The sequence below is a fragment of the Petaurus breviceps genome, unplaced genomic scaffold, assembly GCF_028583685.1.
Source record: "Petaurus breviceps papuanus isolate PSGF00001 unplaced genomic scaffold, PetGlider_PUasm1.0 79, whole genome shotgun sequence".
NCBI lineage: Eukaryota > Metazoa > Chordata > Mammalia > Diprotodontia > Petauridae > Petaurus > Petaurus breviceps.
Genome location: NW_027186523.1, coordinates 24,321,904 through 24,337,569, shown reverse-complemented (window position 1 = coordinate 24,337,569; position 15,666 = coordinate 24,321,904). Strand labels below are relative to the sequence as shown.

At 34.1% G+C, this 15,666-nt stretch overlaps 1 protein-coding gene across 1 annotated transcript in view; it reads right to left on the bottom strand.

Annotated features, from left to right (window-relative positions):
* LOC138175872 (protein piccolo-like) overlaps window positions 1–15,666 on the bottom strand; it is a 591,842-nt gene that overhangs the window by 176,842 nt on the left and 399,334 nt on the right. Inside the window, exon 10 of the mRNA XM_069106506.1 lies at window positions 8,100–8,225. Within this exon, the coding sequence (XP_068962607.1) occupies window positions 8,100–8,225 (126 nt within the window). The remainder of the gene's footprint in view (window positions 1–8,099; window positions 8,226–15,666) is intronic.

Sequence of the window (15,666 nt, the reverse complement as noted above, 5' to 3'; positions counted from 1 at the left end):
CAACAGAAACATGTGGAACAACAAGTTGTACAGAAAGAAACCATGTCTTTTTTGTTATTTTCACCTAATCTGTAACCACATCCTAATTAAGTAGTGATTAGAGAGCTGGACCTGAAGTCAGGAAGTCTTCCTTAGTTCAAATCTGAACTCAGACACCTACTAGCTCCAGGACGCTGGGCAAATTACTTCACCTTGTTTACCTCAATTATAATCATCTGTAAAAGTGATCCGGAGAAGGAAATGACAAACCACTTTGGTATCTTTGCCAAAAAAACCAATTGGGGTCATGAAAAGTTGGATAAGACTGAAATGACTGAACAACAGTGAAGCCCATGCTGGATTCTAATGTTAGGGTCAAACAGTGGAGCTATTTGTTAGATAATAATCTTTATAGATTTGTCCTATTTTATTCCTATTTCTCCCCCATATTTTCATCCTTAAATATCTTTAGCATAACCGTGCTTAGTCAGGCTTCCTACAAAACTTTCTTTAAACTAATTTTATTTAAGCTATTTCTCTTAGCATTATGATATGATCCTGCTCATAATCCTCATCTTTCTTTGTAAAATTATACAAGAGAGTTTACATTCTAAACTGCTGTTGCCTTGGACACCATCTCTTTCTACTTGACAAGTAAATCAAATTACTGCTGAATCAGGAACTCTCTGATCTACTTTCTTCTTCTGTGACAACACACTGAACAAGAGTTTAACTTCTCTTTGAAATTTTGTTCAATGCCAATGCCATTTCAGATTTGCATTTCTAATTTCTTGTTTAAATAGTTCAGGATTGAATGGTTCCAACTTTATTATTATTATTCCTAGTCTTTTTTCTTCTTCTTCTAATTATGTTACTTGTCCTAACAAGAAAGGAGTTTGCACACAAGACAGATGAATGAGGGATAATTCCCATATCAATAACAGCTATTTTCCTACATGCTAGACTATATTCTCTCCCATTTTGTAATGTTAGTTGGTTCTTGTCATATCTAGTGCTTACCAATTCTTTTCTTTAAGAAAATGTTCATGCAATCACAAACATTTTTTTAAAAGGCAAATCAGGGGCATTAAGGTTCTGATTCTAATTTTGTATATGTTAACACTTGATTGTGAGAAACTTAATTATAATGGCAAATACAGTAGAGTTTTCTTTTAGCCATGGGCAAAATGTATTTCTTTAAAATATTCCATTTTAACTCATGACATAGAAATGTTTATGAAATAAATAACTTTTCAAATTTAAACTGGTTATCTTTTGGACTTCCCAGTCCAAAACACTACAAATGATCTTGATGATTGCATCAAATAGCACCTATTCTGAAGATTGTGACATTGAATTGTGATCCAAATCAATTGTTCAAGGGAGCACATCCTTTACTGCAATTTTCTATACATTAACTTTCTGTTATTTGGTTAAGGAAAGCACCATGGAAACAATTTTCAACCAAGCATATTACTCAATTATAAAATAAAATTTGATGCTTTTTGATAAGCTAAAGAAAAGCAGGAGAATATGGGCTTATAAAGCTCAATTGCCCATAAAGCATTTCTTATCCAGTCTGCTCAGGAAAACAGTCTTGTTAGCTAAATTAAAAAACAAACAAACATACAAACAATCCTTGAAAAACCTTACAAATATAATTAGAATGATTCAATAAGTCAGGAAATTACAGTGCCTTTAGGTATTCATTTTGAACATTAATTGCCATAGTATTGTATTTGTTGTTTAGTTGTTTCAGTCCTATGTAACTCCTCATGAACCCTTTTGGGGGTTTTCTTGGCAAAGATACTGGAGTGGCTTTCCATTTCCTTCTTTCTCTAGCTCATTTTACAGATGAGGAAAGTGAGGCAAAAGGATAAAGTAACTTGCCTATGGTTGCATAGTTATTAAGTGTCTGAGATCAGATTTGAACTCAGGAAGTCTTCCTGACCCCAGGCACAGCACTCTATACACTCTATCACCTAGCTTCCTTAACATTGTATTGTATGGAATTTGTGACTATATAATATACCCTTAATATAGCATCTTAAGACAAATTAAATCTAAAATACCAGCTTGTCTTTATATGGCATACCTCTTTTCTTAACCAAAAGAAGAGAGGAGAAAAGATTTAAACTCTCTTATAGAAGCATCTGCTTTGTTGGGTTCTGGACAAACAAGGCAATGTGATGCCCAATGCTTTAAAACATGTAGCAATGTGGAAAGCTTTCTTATTATCTTAATATATCCATCAATGTGTTTAATATACTTGACAAGAGGCTATGTAGTTTTTGAATATTTCTAAGGAAGGGAATAATGTTTGTGATGGCAGTCATATTTGGTCAGCTTTAAACATTAGAGTTTTTGCTAATATCAAACCTAAATTTGCCTCTTTGGAATTTCCATTCATTGACCCTAATTCTTCTCCTGGGGCCAAGCAGAAAAAGGTCATCCACATGACAGCCTTTGAAATACATAAAGAAAAGTGTGCCATGTCTTCCCTAATCATGTCTTCTCTTCTCCATGCAAAACATTGTAGGTTCTTTTAAACTTTATCTTGTGTAACTTTAGCATCTGTACATGACTATGCAATCTAAAAATCAATCTTTGACAGAAATTCATTGATCTTCATTTACAAATTGATAACTGATTTCTATATCTTTAATGAAAATAAATTCAACTCATCAATTAGAATGAAAGATCTCTAGAAGGAAAGAGACAGTCCTCTAACTCCTAACTCCATTATACAAATTGTGATTAAAGAATCTGAACTAAAGTATGGAACCCCATGGATCAAAGAAACAGCTATGAACTCACACAGACCCAATCCCATATGCTGGAAGCTTCTCAATAACCACAATCTTTGACTTGTATCCCTGTCCAAAATTTTCCCTGAATTTAGTTCATGTTCTCTCTTAAAGATTTTCATTTTCCTCCAAAAAACAACTGAGGCTATCAACGCAATTGAACTTAAACCTACCTTATTTGGATGAAGTTTGTAGACCGCCACCCACCACGTGGAAGCTCCTGGCTTCCCTTATTGCTCAGGAAACAATCCTCTCTAAAACTTACCAGAGCAATAGATGATGCCTCTAGATTCAATGCTAGCATGGTTCTTGGGTCATGTGAGCTGCCTTTATCTTGGCTCTCAGCCTTTACTGTCTCCTTTTTACCATCTTGTTCCTTTCAAGATGGTTCTGCCAAGAGCTGCAGTCACTTGTCCATAGCTCTTCTCTCGCCTCAGGCAATTTAACTGCCTGTCTTATAAACCTCTCTCTGCCTCTACTTTCCCCAGTCATACATCAATGGGAAGTCTTTCCTCTCTTCCTCACACCAATCCCTAATTAGTCCATTTCTACCAGTGTTTCCAGATCCCACAGCATCATGGGAAGGTAACTCCCTTTCCTATAAAAGTACACACACTCCTGCCTCCCTCCTGTACATCTCTCTGCAAGGATCAATAAAGAAAATGGATGAGGAACTCTTTGCATTCCACCAACTCTCATATTTTCTTGCTACAACCACATCTATCCCTTCCTTCCCTTCTGTTTTTCCTCCCTCAGAATATATATGAGGTTGTGAGTACATAGTAGAAGCTATCAATCAAGCATGTTTTTCAAATAGAGAAAAAAACAGCTCTTGTTTTATAATCTAGAAAATTATTCTGTGTAGAATTTTATACAACAAGAATTTGCCATCTGAAAAACACTATATGAAAAAGCAATAGCTCTAACTATGTAGTCTACCATCCCCTCCCCACTTTTTTCAGTTTAAGCTTTTAGTTCTTTTTAACTTCATAGCAAATCAGCAATTTCCATACTCAGAGTACTTTCCCCAGAATCAGTCAATCAATCAATCAATTAATCAATCAATCAGTAATTTATGAAATACTTAAGTTGTCCTCGGTACTGTGCTAGGAATTGGAGATACAATGGGGTGGGAGGTTTGGAAGTTTTTCAGTATCCTAAATAACAAATAGCCTATTCTTTGATTCCCACTGGCACTTTCGCCTCCACATCAGCTTCACCATTATCTGCACGAAAAATGTAACATGTTACAATAATGTGGGCATATCACCATTAAGGACTGACTAATGGCACCTATCATCTTCAAGTAGAAGTTTGTTTTGGAGTTGTTGACGTTTTAGCAAAAGGCTAAATGCTTGAGGTAGAAGTTTCTGTGAATTCCAAAGTGCCTGTGATAGGAAACAAAGTATCATCTGAACTAGAGATCTTGAAGATTGATTTTTCAAATTCTCTGTTAGAGAGTAACCCTTGTTCTTCACATCCACGAAATAAAGCACTATAATTTTTGACTGATTCCTACTCTAGATGGAAAACAAACCCATAAAGTGAGTTTGTTTTATGAAATGCCACAAAGATACTGCTGCAAAATCAAGTTAGGTTCATATGATGGTAAAATAATATCCACTTAAACTTTATATAGTATCTAGGGAAGATGGATAATGCAAGCCATTAAAACTGAAAGGCAAAAATAAAATCACACACACACACACACACACACATATATATATATATATATGTATGTATCTAGAGTACGTTTTTAACAATAGAAACACATTTTAAAGTAAGTCTTACAGTATGACACATCAAGCATTACCATTCGCATTCAATAATTTTATGTAACAGCAATTCTATATAAAACGATAAAGGAGAACAAATGAAAAAACAAGAAAAGAATAAGTTCAAGTAATAATAAAATAGCAAATTTCAAAATGTCACCGAATAATCCATCCAAGACCTTCAATTTACATGTGAAAAAATAAAGCCCCCAAGAAATTAAGTGGTATAATAGATAACAATTTGATAATAATGATGATTCTATATAACAAGCATTTATATGGAATTTGAGGTTTGCAAAGCATTTCACAAATTTATCTCATTTTTGTCCTCAGAACAACCCTGAAATGTAAATGTTATTATTATCTACATCTTACAGATGAGAAAACTGTCAGGGGCTAGATTTGAACTCACAACTCCCTGCCTCCAGGCCTAGGTTGTGAGACTGCTAGGACAAAAAGCTCCTAATGTAAGTCCTGGGCTCTTTATATTAAACAAGGCCTTTATTAAACATATTTTTTTAAAAATAAGTTTCCCATAGTAAAATATCTTCTGAATTTCAGTTTATTGTTTCCACCTATAATCATAAATTGTGACTATGAATGAGTGACACAAATAAATTTCTTTTCAATTCTATTTCTTTCTGTGCTTCTGTCTTTTCAGGCAGTTCCTTCACAGTACACCCTACTACCCCCCACACATTATGAAAATAGAAAAAACAGCAATTATTAGAAATCACAAATACTTAGGGATAGTACAATGGCAATTTGTACTTTATTATGTAACTAAGTGCTACACATCTATTTAGGCAATTTTGACAGCATAAAAAAAGAACAATCTCAAATTTGAATGAAATCTTTTCTTTTTCCAGTCAGTCAATAAAGATTTATTAAGTGTCTACTATATACCATGTACTGTCCTAATCACTGGAGACATAAAGAAAGGCAAAAGTCAGTTGCTACTCTCAGAGGCCTTGAAGACAAGTGAGGAACAAAAGTTTTTGAACAAAAGTAGGATTCATTTCAAAATTTCTAACACCCCGCTTTGGAATAAGGATTTATTTGAAAATGATGCAAAAAGTTCTAGTACTTTCAGTTCCACATATATGAGACTTCTAGTACCATATGTAGAAATGATGTTCAAAACTTTCAACCATATCTGAAGAATTTCAAATATGCTTTTAAAATCTTAACCATTTTAGTTATAATTTGCTTGTCTCTCCCGAATTGGCAGGAGAAAACATTCACTCAGTGTTAAAAACTAGGTCTCATTCTTGACCTCTCAATACTATCTTCCATCTTTCCTCCACATTCAATCTGTTGCCAAGACCTATATTTTTATAACACCTCTCCAATAAGGCCCTGTCTCTCCTCTGACACTTCCTCCATACCAATACAGATCCTCATCATCTCACATCTGGGATATTGCAATACCCTTCAGGTGCTCCCTTATACTAGTCCATCCTCTATTTAACCACCAAAGTGATTTTCCCAAAGGATAAATCTGAACATAGTACAACATCAACTGAGTAAATTCCAGTGACTCCCTATCACCAAATGATCAAATACAAAAATCCTCCATTTGGCATTCAAAGTCATTCAAAACCTACCTCCATTCCTCACCTTCCCACCTTTCCAGTTTTCTTATACCTTAGACTTCTCCCATCCCCCTACCTCCAAGTACTCTTTGAAAGAGCCATATTGGCCTTCTTGTTGTTCTACAAATAATACACTTATTGTCTTGGCTCTGGGCATTGTCTCTGGCTGGCATGTATGCTTGGAATGCTTGCCTTCCTTATTTCCACCTCCTGGTTTCCCCAGGTTCCATTTAAATCCCAACTAAAATTTCACTTTCTATCAGGAGCCTTTACCAATGCTTCTTAATTCTAGTGCCTTTCCTAAATCAATTATTCCTTATTTTTCCTATATATAGCTTATTTGTACATATTTGCTGCCTTGTTGTCTCCTCCATCAATTTTTCAATTTCTTGAAGGTGAGGACAGTCTTTTTCCTCTTTATATCCCCAGCACTTATATGGTGCCTTCACATAGCAGGTACTTAAATAGTTACTGATCAGCTTAATATCTATAGTTATTTTTCATCTCTACTTCCTGTAATTAAATTAAAACTGTTGTAATCTTGGAAATTTTAATGTGGCTAAGAAAAGAACAATTACATTTCCATTTTAACTACTTAGTATTATATATAAACAAATAATTTCCATATATTATACTTCTTTACAATCATGTATATATAGAGTTGAAATTCATTTTACAATCTCTCAGTCTGAAAAGGCAGTGAGAACTTGCTCAGTGATGGACAGCTTCCATCAAACTTGTTCTGTCATGTCTGATTTATGTTATCACATATCTGCCATAACCAATTTCTTTTTAGACCATGTCAACATGAAAAAGATCACAACATACAATTCCTTATCATGTAGTCTAATTTAATGCAGCTAGTCTGCATTCTCAAATGACAAAGCAGGAGAATAGAAACCAAAAAGCAACAGAATTAACCAATTCTTACCTCAGATTACTAGTCTCAGTGTTTAGAACTGGACTTACTTTTTTGGTCGAACATGTTCCATCTTATTAACACATTATCAGTCATCTTTTTCTACTTACATGCCCTATAGCTAGTTAAGAATTAAAATATATGCACTGGTTCATTTCTATCATAACAGTAACTCTAGCCCTCCTCAGCACCTTCTCACTGTCACTTGACACCAAACCAATATGATGACCACACAGATAAATTCAAATATATCCATTCTGCTAAGATGATGTTAAGTTTTATTTTGAGGAAAAAGGGAGTGTTAGAAAAAACACAAGTAAGTTTCCATTAAACCATAAAATATAACACAGAAAAAATCATGGAAATAAATAACCACTAAGTATAAAAAAAGGCATCTGAGATGACTAATATTTGTTATTGAGAACCAAAAGCTGATATATTTTGTGCTTTGTGAGTATAAAAGGAGGCTAATTTTACTACCAGGTAGCAATTGGAAATCAACACCTAATGTTTTGAGAATCCAGCTAAACTGTTCTAAAAAGAAAGAAAAAAAGAAATACATATTTAATGGACCATTAACTACATTCTGTAAAGTTCATCATAACTTGAAGATTCTAAAGATATGAGACAGATTATGCTCTAAAACTAGAAGAATCAATAAGTATCTAGCATTTTGTTAGCTCCTAAGTTGTCATGTATTTATAGCTGTCGTAATGTTAATAGCAATTTTCTTCTTGATCCTTGTGGATATATTTGTCAATAGCCCAACCAAAACTATTTTGGAAAAATTTTCACAAACTACAAACACTTTGAATAACTAGAGTTGTCTAAATAAAACAAGACTTTTCAATGACTAAAACGCCTCCAAAATGAAAAAAAAAATGAATGAGTGAATTTGATTAAATAAATAAATACCCCCCAAAAGTAAATGATATACCATTCAAACTCATATACTAAAATAATGATGTAGACACTTTATATATAAATTCTTCATTTCTGGAATTTTAACTTAATTTTTTCTTACCTTCAATTAGTTTTCCTGTCTGCTCCGCACTTCCACCAGGGAGGATCTTGGCAATATAGGCTCCAATTTCTCCACTGCTTCCTGGGATTTCTTTGCCACCCACTATTCTAATTCCTAACCCATTACCTATTTAAAAAAATAGATATTGGAAGCTGTAAGAATTAAGGTAACCTATTAGAGGGATAATGAATAAAGCTCCATGAATTTAGACATTAACAGTCATACAATGTACACAGATAGTATGCAATTCATTCCAATCCAACAAGCATCTATAAAGTTCGGATTACATGCAAGACAATATTTTATACAGGTATCGATACACACATAAGTTGGAATTAGATACCATCAAAATATTTGGTCATTATTTCAAAGACTTTGGGATATACTGATGGATTTTTCTGCTCATTTACCCAGTCCACAGGTAGCTTGGGTAGTAGGTTTATATTAAAAATGAACAAGCAATTTGCAATCATGTCTGAATCTAACGCATAACTGTAGGGTTAATGGAATATAAGATCTTCCCCATCCATTAATAGCCCTATGTGACTACACTTGTCCCTTTTTCCCCTTGGAACAGAAGTCATGTTCCTAGGTGTAAAGGTACACAGGTATTTCAAGCATGGATGTCTTGCTGCTTTTGAACTTTGGCTCAGTTCACAGCTGTGACACATCCTGAATCACGCAGGGCTCATCAGGTGATTCAGGGAGATTTATATTGCCTTGGTGGAGGAGTTTGCTTAGAAAGAACCTTGCTTTGGAGGAGGCTTTCTTGCAGGAAGACTTTCCCACCTTTAGTACTGAGCCAATTAGGCACTGAGTCAGGTGGGTTGTGATGCCTTCTGGCTCTGAGCCTATTAATTGAAAACTATATATACTGGGGGGTTTGTATTTTACTGTGGGCTCACTCATGGGAAGAATGTTTCTTTGTGATTTGGTCAGATGAGATTCTGACAGGGATAGCCCCTGTTAAGGAGCTTCCTGGATATGACTGAATCCAGATGTTGGCACTCCTTGTTCTGGGGATTAGGTTACTCTGTAGATTACTCTCTTTAGAAAGTTGGAGCCCTGTCTATTGGATTATTTCCTGGATATTCACTTCTTTCTACTTGTCTGCCTGTTAATTAAAGCAAGATCATGAACCCCTTAAAAGTTGCCTTTCCATGGGGTGGCTAGGTGGTGCAGTGAATAGAGCACCGGCCCTGGAGTCAGGAGGACTTGAGTTCAAATCCAGCCTCAGACACTTGACACACCCACTAGCTGTGTGACTTTGGGCAAGTTGCTTAACCCCAATTGCCCTTGAAAAAGCAAAAAAAAACAAACAAAAAAGTTGCATTTCCTCTAGAAGAGCAGAACAAAGCACCTGTGCTAGCAGTCCACCCTGTGTGCTAGTGTGGTTGCTAATACAATAGCCTAGGTGGGCAATCAAGGAGAAAGAAATCTTTTTTTTTTGATAGATTCCAGCTCCAATCTCTTTATAATTAATGTATTTATACCTGTGTCATTCTTAGGGAATTCGATGAAGGTAAAATCTAGCAGCAAATTTTGTGAAGATTCTGTTTGTAATCCTACAGGGAAGGATAATCATTTACAAATGCCAGCCAGCCTTTACAAAAACTGTTCTTTAAAAGTATTGACTAAGGAGTCACTCCATCTAGAAATAATTATATAGTATTCACTTCATATATATGGGAAACCCAATTACTTCTCATTTTATTAGTGAGGGAAAATAATAACTAATAATAAAAGTTAACATGCATATAATACTATAAAATTAACAAAGCACTTTAAATGTTATTTCATTTGATCTGAACAAAAACCCAGTGAGTTACATGCTATTATTATCCCCATTTTACAGATGAAGAAAGTAAAGCAGAGATAAAGCAGATGACATGCTCACGATCACAAAGCTATCAAATGACTAAGGCAGGATCTGAGCCCAGATCTTGTCTTTAAGTCCTGCTCTCAATCTATTGCACCACAAAACTGCCTCGTGAATATAATCTGATTCATTTAAATATGTAAATGCATGTGGCTAATAATAAATATGTATATATAATTCCAATTCATGATTTTTCTAATAATTGTTTCCCCATTAACAATATTAGTTCAAGTTTAGTTTTTTCATGGCATTCATTTCAAGGCAGTCTAAAGCATTCTTCTTTAAGACATTTTATTCTTTATATGTCTTAAGGAATAGAATGGATCTGCACTAGAGGTAAGCACAAGTAGCAGATCAGAGATAGGTTAGAGAGAAGGAATGTTTGCAGTTGGACACTGTTTCCTGTGAGGGACATATTATAAAATTGTCAGCTTTGTTTTCAAGTTCATCTTTTTAATTTTAGAAAATAATTTATAAGTATACATAGGATTGCAGTTATGTGATTTATTTTTATTATGAAATTAGATAATAATTAAATTTGAAAATATTAGAAGACAACATTTAAATGGTAGTAAAGATGCCAAAAGGCATCTATAGCCAAAATATGAATATTTTAATTCCATCTCCTTTTTATATATCTGTTTTGTCTCAACTAAAACAATAAGAAAAATGAACACTATACATCTTTACAATTTCCAAGTTCTTTACATCTATTGGTTAATTTTCACCCCAATTTGATCTTTGCTCTACCCTGTGATATAGGTAATACCAGTATTATTATTGTTTCCATTTTACAGATGAAGAAACTAAAGCTCAGAGAAGTGACTTACCTAAGGTCACACAACTAGAAAATGACAGAGCTAATATTTGAACCTTGGTGTCCTTATTCCATATCCAGTTATTTTTCAACAAGTAAATTAAAAACCATGTTCAGTTGCTTTAAAAACAATTCATCTCTTAACGGTTTATTTTTCCCAAATTAAAAAAATACTGTTATTAATGATAAATAAATCCCTTCCTATAATTCTTTGGAGGCAGAATTGGAAAATACCTCAGGATCAACTACATCTGGAATCAGCAAATATTTAGATTTGGAGGGATGTTAGAAAGATAAGACTTTAAGGGTATATGAGGGAAGAAATGGTAGCTTGGGTTGGGAGAGAGATGTTTTTCTTCTCTGAAGAGGGCAGAACTGAAAGTAGACAACAAGGGTGAGAATTCACTGCCTTCCAATCCCACCTATCACACTTATAGAAAAAACAACTATTCTTTGGAAATTTTTCCTAATATTGAGCTAAAATCTGTCTCTTGGTAATTCCCAATTGTTTCTCTTAGCTATTCTCTCTAGAGTCAAGAATTCCAATTTCCTTTCAAATTCCAGTTCTTCAAATTATGAAAATAAATTCAGAGAAATTTTAGGAGACATATATGTACTATACAGAGCAATTTATGTGATATTCATTGCAAGGTAAAGAAAAACATCATCGAACAACCTTACAACTTTGATAAAAGCAGTAAACAGTTTTGACTTCAGATGACTAACCAATAATTAAACTTGTGTCCTGTATTTTAGCAGAGATGATACAGTAGAGGGGTAAAGTGAGGTATGTATTTTCAGATGTGGCTATTGTTGATTTAATTTGTCTGACTTGTTAAAAGGGAGAGTTATGTGGGGGCAGTCACTGGGAAGTAAGAGGGATGCAAAAAGAAAATAGTTTTGTTAAACCATTTCAAGCTAATCCTTTAAATGTATGAAGGCAGTATATATGGTCTGACACACTGATACTAGTACTTACATATGCAGAAATATTTATAGTCATTTTAAGGAGAAAAAAACAACTGGACACAATGTGATTGTAAATCAGTTGGAAAATAATTGAACAAACTATGATTATAAAAATATAATGAATATTATTACACCATAATAAATGAAAAAATAAAGATGTGGGGGTAATCGAGAAGACTAATGCAGAGGAAAGTAAGCAGAAACAGTTGCTCAATTGATATAATTACCAAATAATATAAAGGAAAATTTTGAAAGGTTAAAATTCCAGTCATTACATTCACTAATTGTGACTTCATCCTGGCTTTCTTCATTAACATGGTAGAAAATAGCTATAGAACAATATATGTGCTATTAAACATGGTCACTGTTTGGACATGTTTTGCTTGATTTTACTTATTACAAGGGAAAACGTTATATTGCTAAGTGTGGGAGACACATCATGAAATGACAAATATTTTTTTTAAAAGACCATCAATAAAACTTGGAAAAGTGAAAAAAAAATGCCTATAGAGAACATAAAACTCCAGTAAGCCCATTAGTTTAAACAAGCTGTAATTACTAGTATACAAATAGTTATATGATATGCTTTTCCAACTGCCAGTCAGTGTTGATTTGATAAATTTGAGCTTCTAAAAAGGAAAATACTTTACTAATCTAATAGCCAGTTTCTTTTTGCTGACACTGAGCCATTTTTAATGATCAAACTATTAAGCTATGCAACTGTAAAGTGCCTTTTACATATTCTAGATTTTATAACTATTTAAATTGCATATTAAATGTAACATCTATTGACTGAAATTTTTGCAGCTTTTATATATATTCTAATAAATCTTTTTAAATAAAAAAACTCTAAAGTTTTTTTCCCCACATCTGGACAAAACTCACCATGAATATGGTAGAATGAAGTTATTCATGGACAGAATGTATAATAAAACACATAGACCCTTTTTAACAACAACCATGTATATGTAATATTTCTTCTCATGTTTATAGGGATGCTAAAATATCCATATGGAAGAATAACCTTGTGACCTGATAGGACACTGGGATGTAAAGGGCACTGAAGAGGTCTTATTCTGACATTGCAACATATAACTATTCTCCAATGAGATGCCTCTTGGCAATCAGTTGAATTAGGTAGCTAAGAAATTAGAGCTAGATTTTTTCCCTAACTCCTTCTTTGTGGAGACTAAAGAAATGAGAAGGAAAGGGAAACATTTAAAACTTAACAGATGTGATATTAACATGCAGCTGTCCAAGACAGGTAAAACCAAGGATAATAATAAGGGCTGATATGAATTGTGGTTAGGCTGGTGTTGTTAGGAATAGAAATGTAAGAAGTTCCTCAAATTTGGCCTTTCCCTGTGTCTAGAATATATTCCCTCCCCCCTCCCCCCTTTACCTCTTTGAATGCCTAGCTTCCTTCAATGCTCAGCTCATAAGTCACTTCTGGGAGAAACACACTAGCATTCTTTCCCTCCTCCAATTAAGTTATATGTTTGTAGGGTATATATCTCAAGAGAGTGTCAGGTCCATGAGAGTTGAATGTTTGTCACTGCCTTTCTATCCTCACTGCCTCTAGTGTACTATCTTTCCTCGTACATAGTAGATACCTAAGAAATGATTGTTGAATTTAATTTCATCCAGCTTCTTTTTGAGATTTCCTTATTTCTATGAATAAAATTATCTTTCTTCCAGTTACCCTGGTTAGAAAGTATCAGTTCATCTTTGTCTCCCTCTTTCTTTTGTCACCTTACCAATAATAATCAGTCACCAAATCCTGTCCGTTCTTCCTCTATAATACCTCTTGCATTGCATTTCATAGAATAGGACCTTAGAGACCTAGAGGACTAGATTAGTCAAGCTCCCACATTTCATATAATAGGAAATTCGGGCCCAGAGAGATTAAATAATTAGTCTCACTGTTGATTAAGTGGCAGAGCTGGGATTTCAACTCTGGTTCCCTGTCTCTAAATCTAATACTCTTTTCATTGCACTTCCAGGCCTGCATCTTTAGCCATGACCATATGCACCATTGTGTACCAGGCTCTCACAATATCATGTTTCAATTATTATAGTAGACTCACAATTCTTATCCCCAGTCCAGGTGAAGTTATTAATTTACTGTGAAAGAGATACAACAATTATAGTGGCAAGCTTAATTTGTTTCTGATAAATTATTTTACTATGACACAGAAAGCAAAACTGCTGCTTGGTAAATAGTTTTTAATCTATTACTCCTATTAACCAGACAGAATACTGTCTTATGAAGAATAAGTCCTATAAAAAAGGGAGAGGCTCCTCCTAGGGTCTGAGGAAACTGAGGCATAGGGAGTTTATATTACTTGTTCAAGGTCCCACAGATAGTATGTGTTACAGAGAATCAGATTTCAAAATGCCATGCTGCTTCTGGGTCTTGGTTTCAAAATCTATATAATGGGTATAATACTGGATCTATTGACCTCCTATAGTTGTTGCTGGATGAACATATCTGAAAATACTTTGCAAAATAAAAGTGCTATGTAAAATGAAAAGTATTACTATTATAAAAATGATTAAGTATGCACTATGCACTGTTGCCAAGAAAGGGAATTCATCTCCATCCTGCCTCCTCCTCAGGTCATTGAAAACTCAGCAGGAAGCCTTTAAAAATTGATGTAAGTCCACATAGGGGGTAAGTGAAGACTGAACAATGTCTGATTGAATTTGATCAACTTTGTGGCTCAGATCCCATTTTGGAAAAAAAAACAAACAGCTCCTTTATTCTTAGTTAACATATTTGCAACTTTTCATGAGATAGGCTGACAAGAATAATGGGAAAGGTTCATAACATGTATCAGAACAATTATGAGTGAAACGATGTGTGGCTATTATTAGCCCATCCAGGTGAAAAGCAGGAAAAAAATATCTAAAAAAATTCCAGTCACTACAGGATTCAGATAAAAAAGAAAAATAAAAGGAGAATATTTGAAAACATGCTCTTTTTGTTATAGTGTATAGAAAGCTCAAAATATGTTGTCTCACTAAATGATAGTCACGTATCCTGGTTTGCACAAAGAAAATATGCTGCTGTGCACTTGGGAGACTTATTCTATAGTCTTCTATAAATTACCTTCAGTATAAAGAAGTGATTCCTGAAATTTGTATCTGAATGTCTTTCCACTGGTTGGAAGATAAATAACTACATAAAAGGACAATTTCATAAGCTTATAGTATGAAGAAAAACTGTAAAAATTCATCTCATTCCTCTATGTAGAAACCTATAAAGTATTTAGATAACCTGATGACAGCTGTAAATGTGTACATATTTGGCATAGGTTTGGAACAGGGTTATATTCTTCTGAAAAACTTGAACTTTGTATGAACTTCTTAAACATCATTCACATAGTAGCCATACATTTCCTTACCACTTGTACAAGGGCATCAGCATTTTATATTTAGTAATTCTCTTTTAAAGAGCAGATTCCTTGCCTCAGTACCAGTCCAAAAGGTACTTAGTCTGAAATTCTGGAAAAATCCTTCACTCCCCCTAAAAAGGAGAGCTATGAATGACTCCTCAGACAAGTAACCACCTTAAAGAAAAACAAATTGTATCCTCCCTCTGTCCCACCCTGAGAAAAAACATAACAAAGCAAAACCCAACAATATTTAATTTTTAACTGTTGGGAAAAAAAGCAATAAAAATATCAAGTCCTCCTCCTGAACATTTTGATGAAAATCCATTCAACAAACAATAGGATCACTCAAAATATTACTGAATAAATCTCTGACACATTAAATGACGTAATTTCCTTATCTGTGGGTTTCCATAAATGTTGCCTTAGGAAGTAGGGAGTAAAAAATAGGTCTTACTATTCCCCCCTCCCACTACCAACATAGGTTATGAAAGTTATTTACTTCAA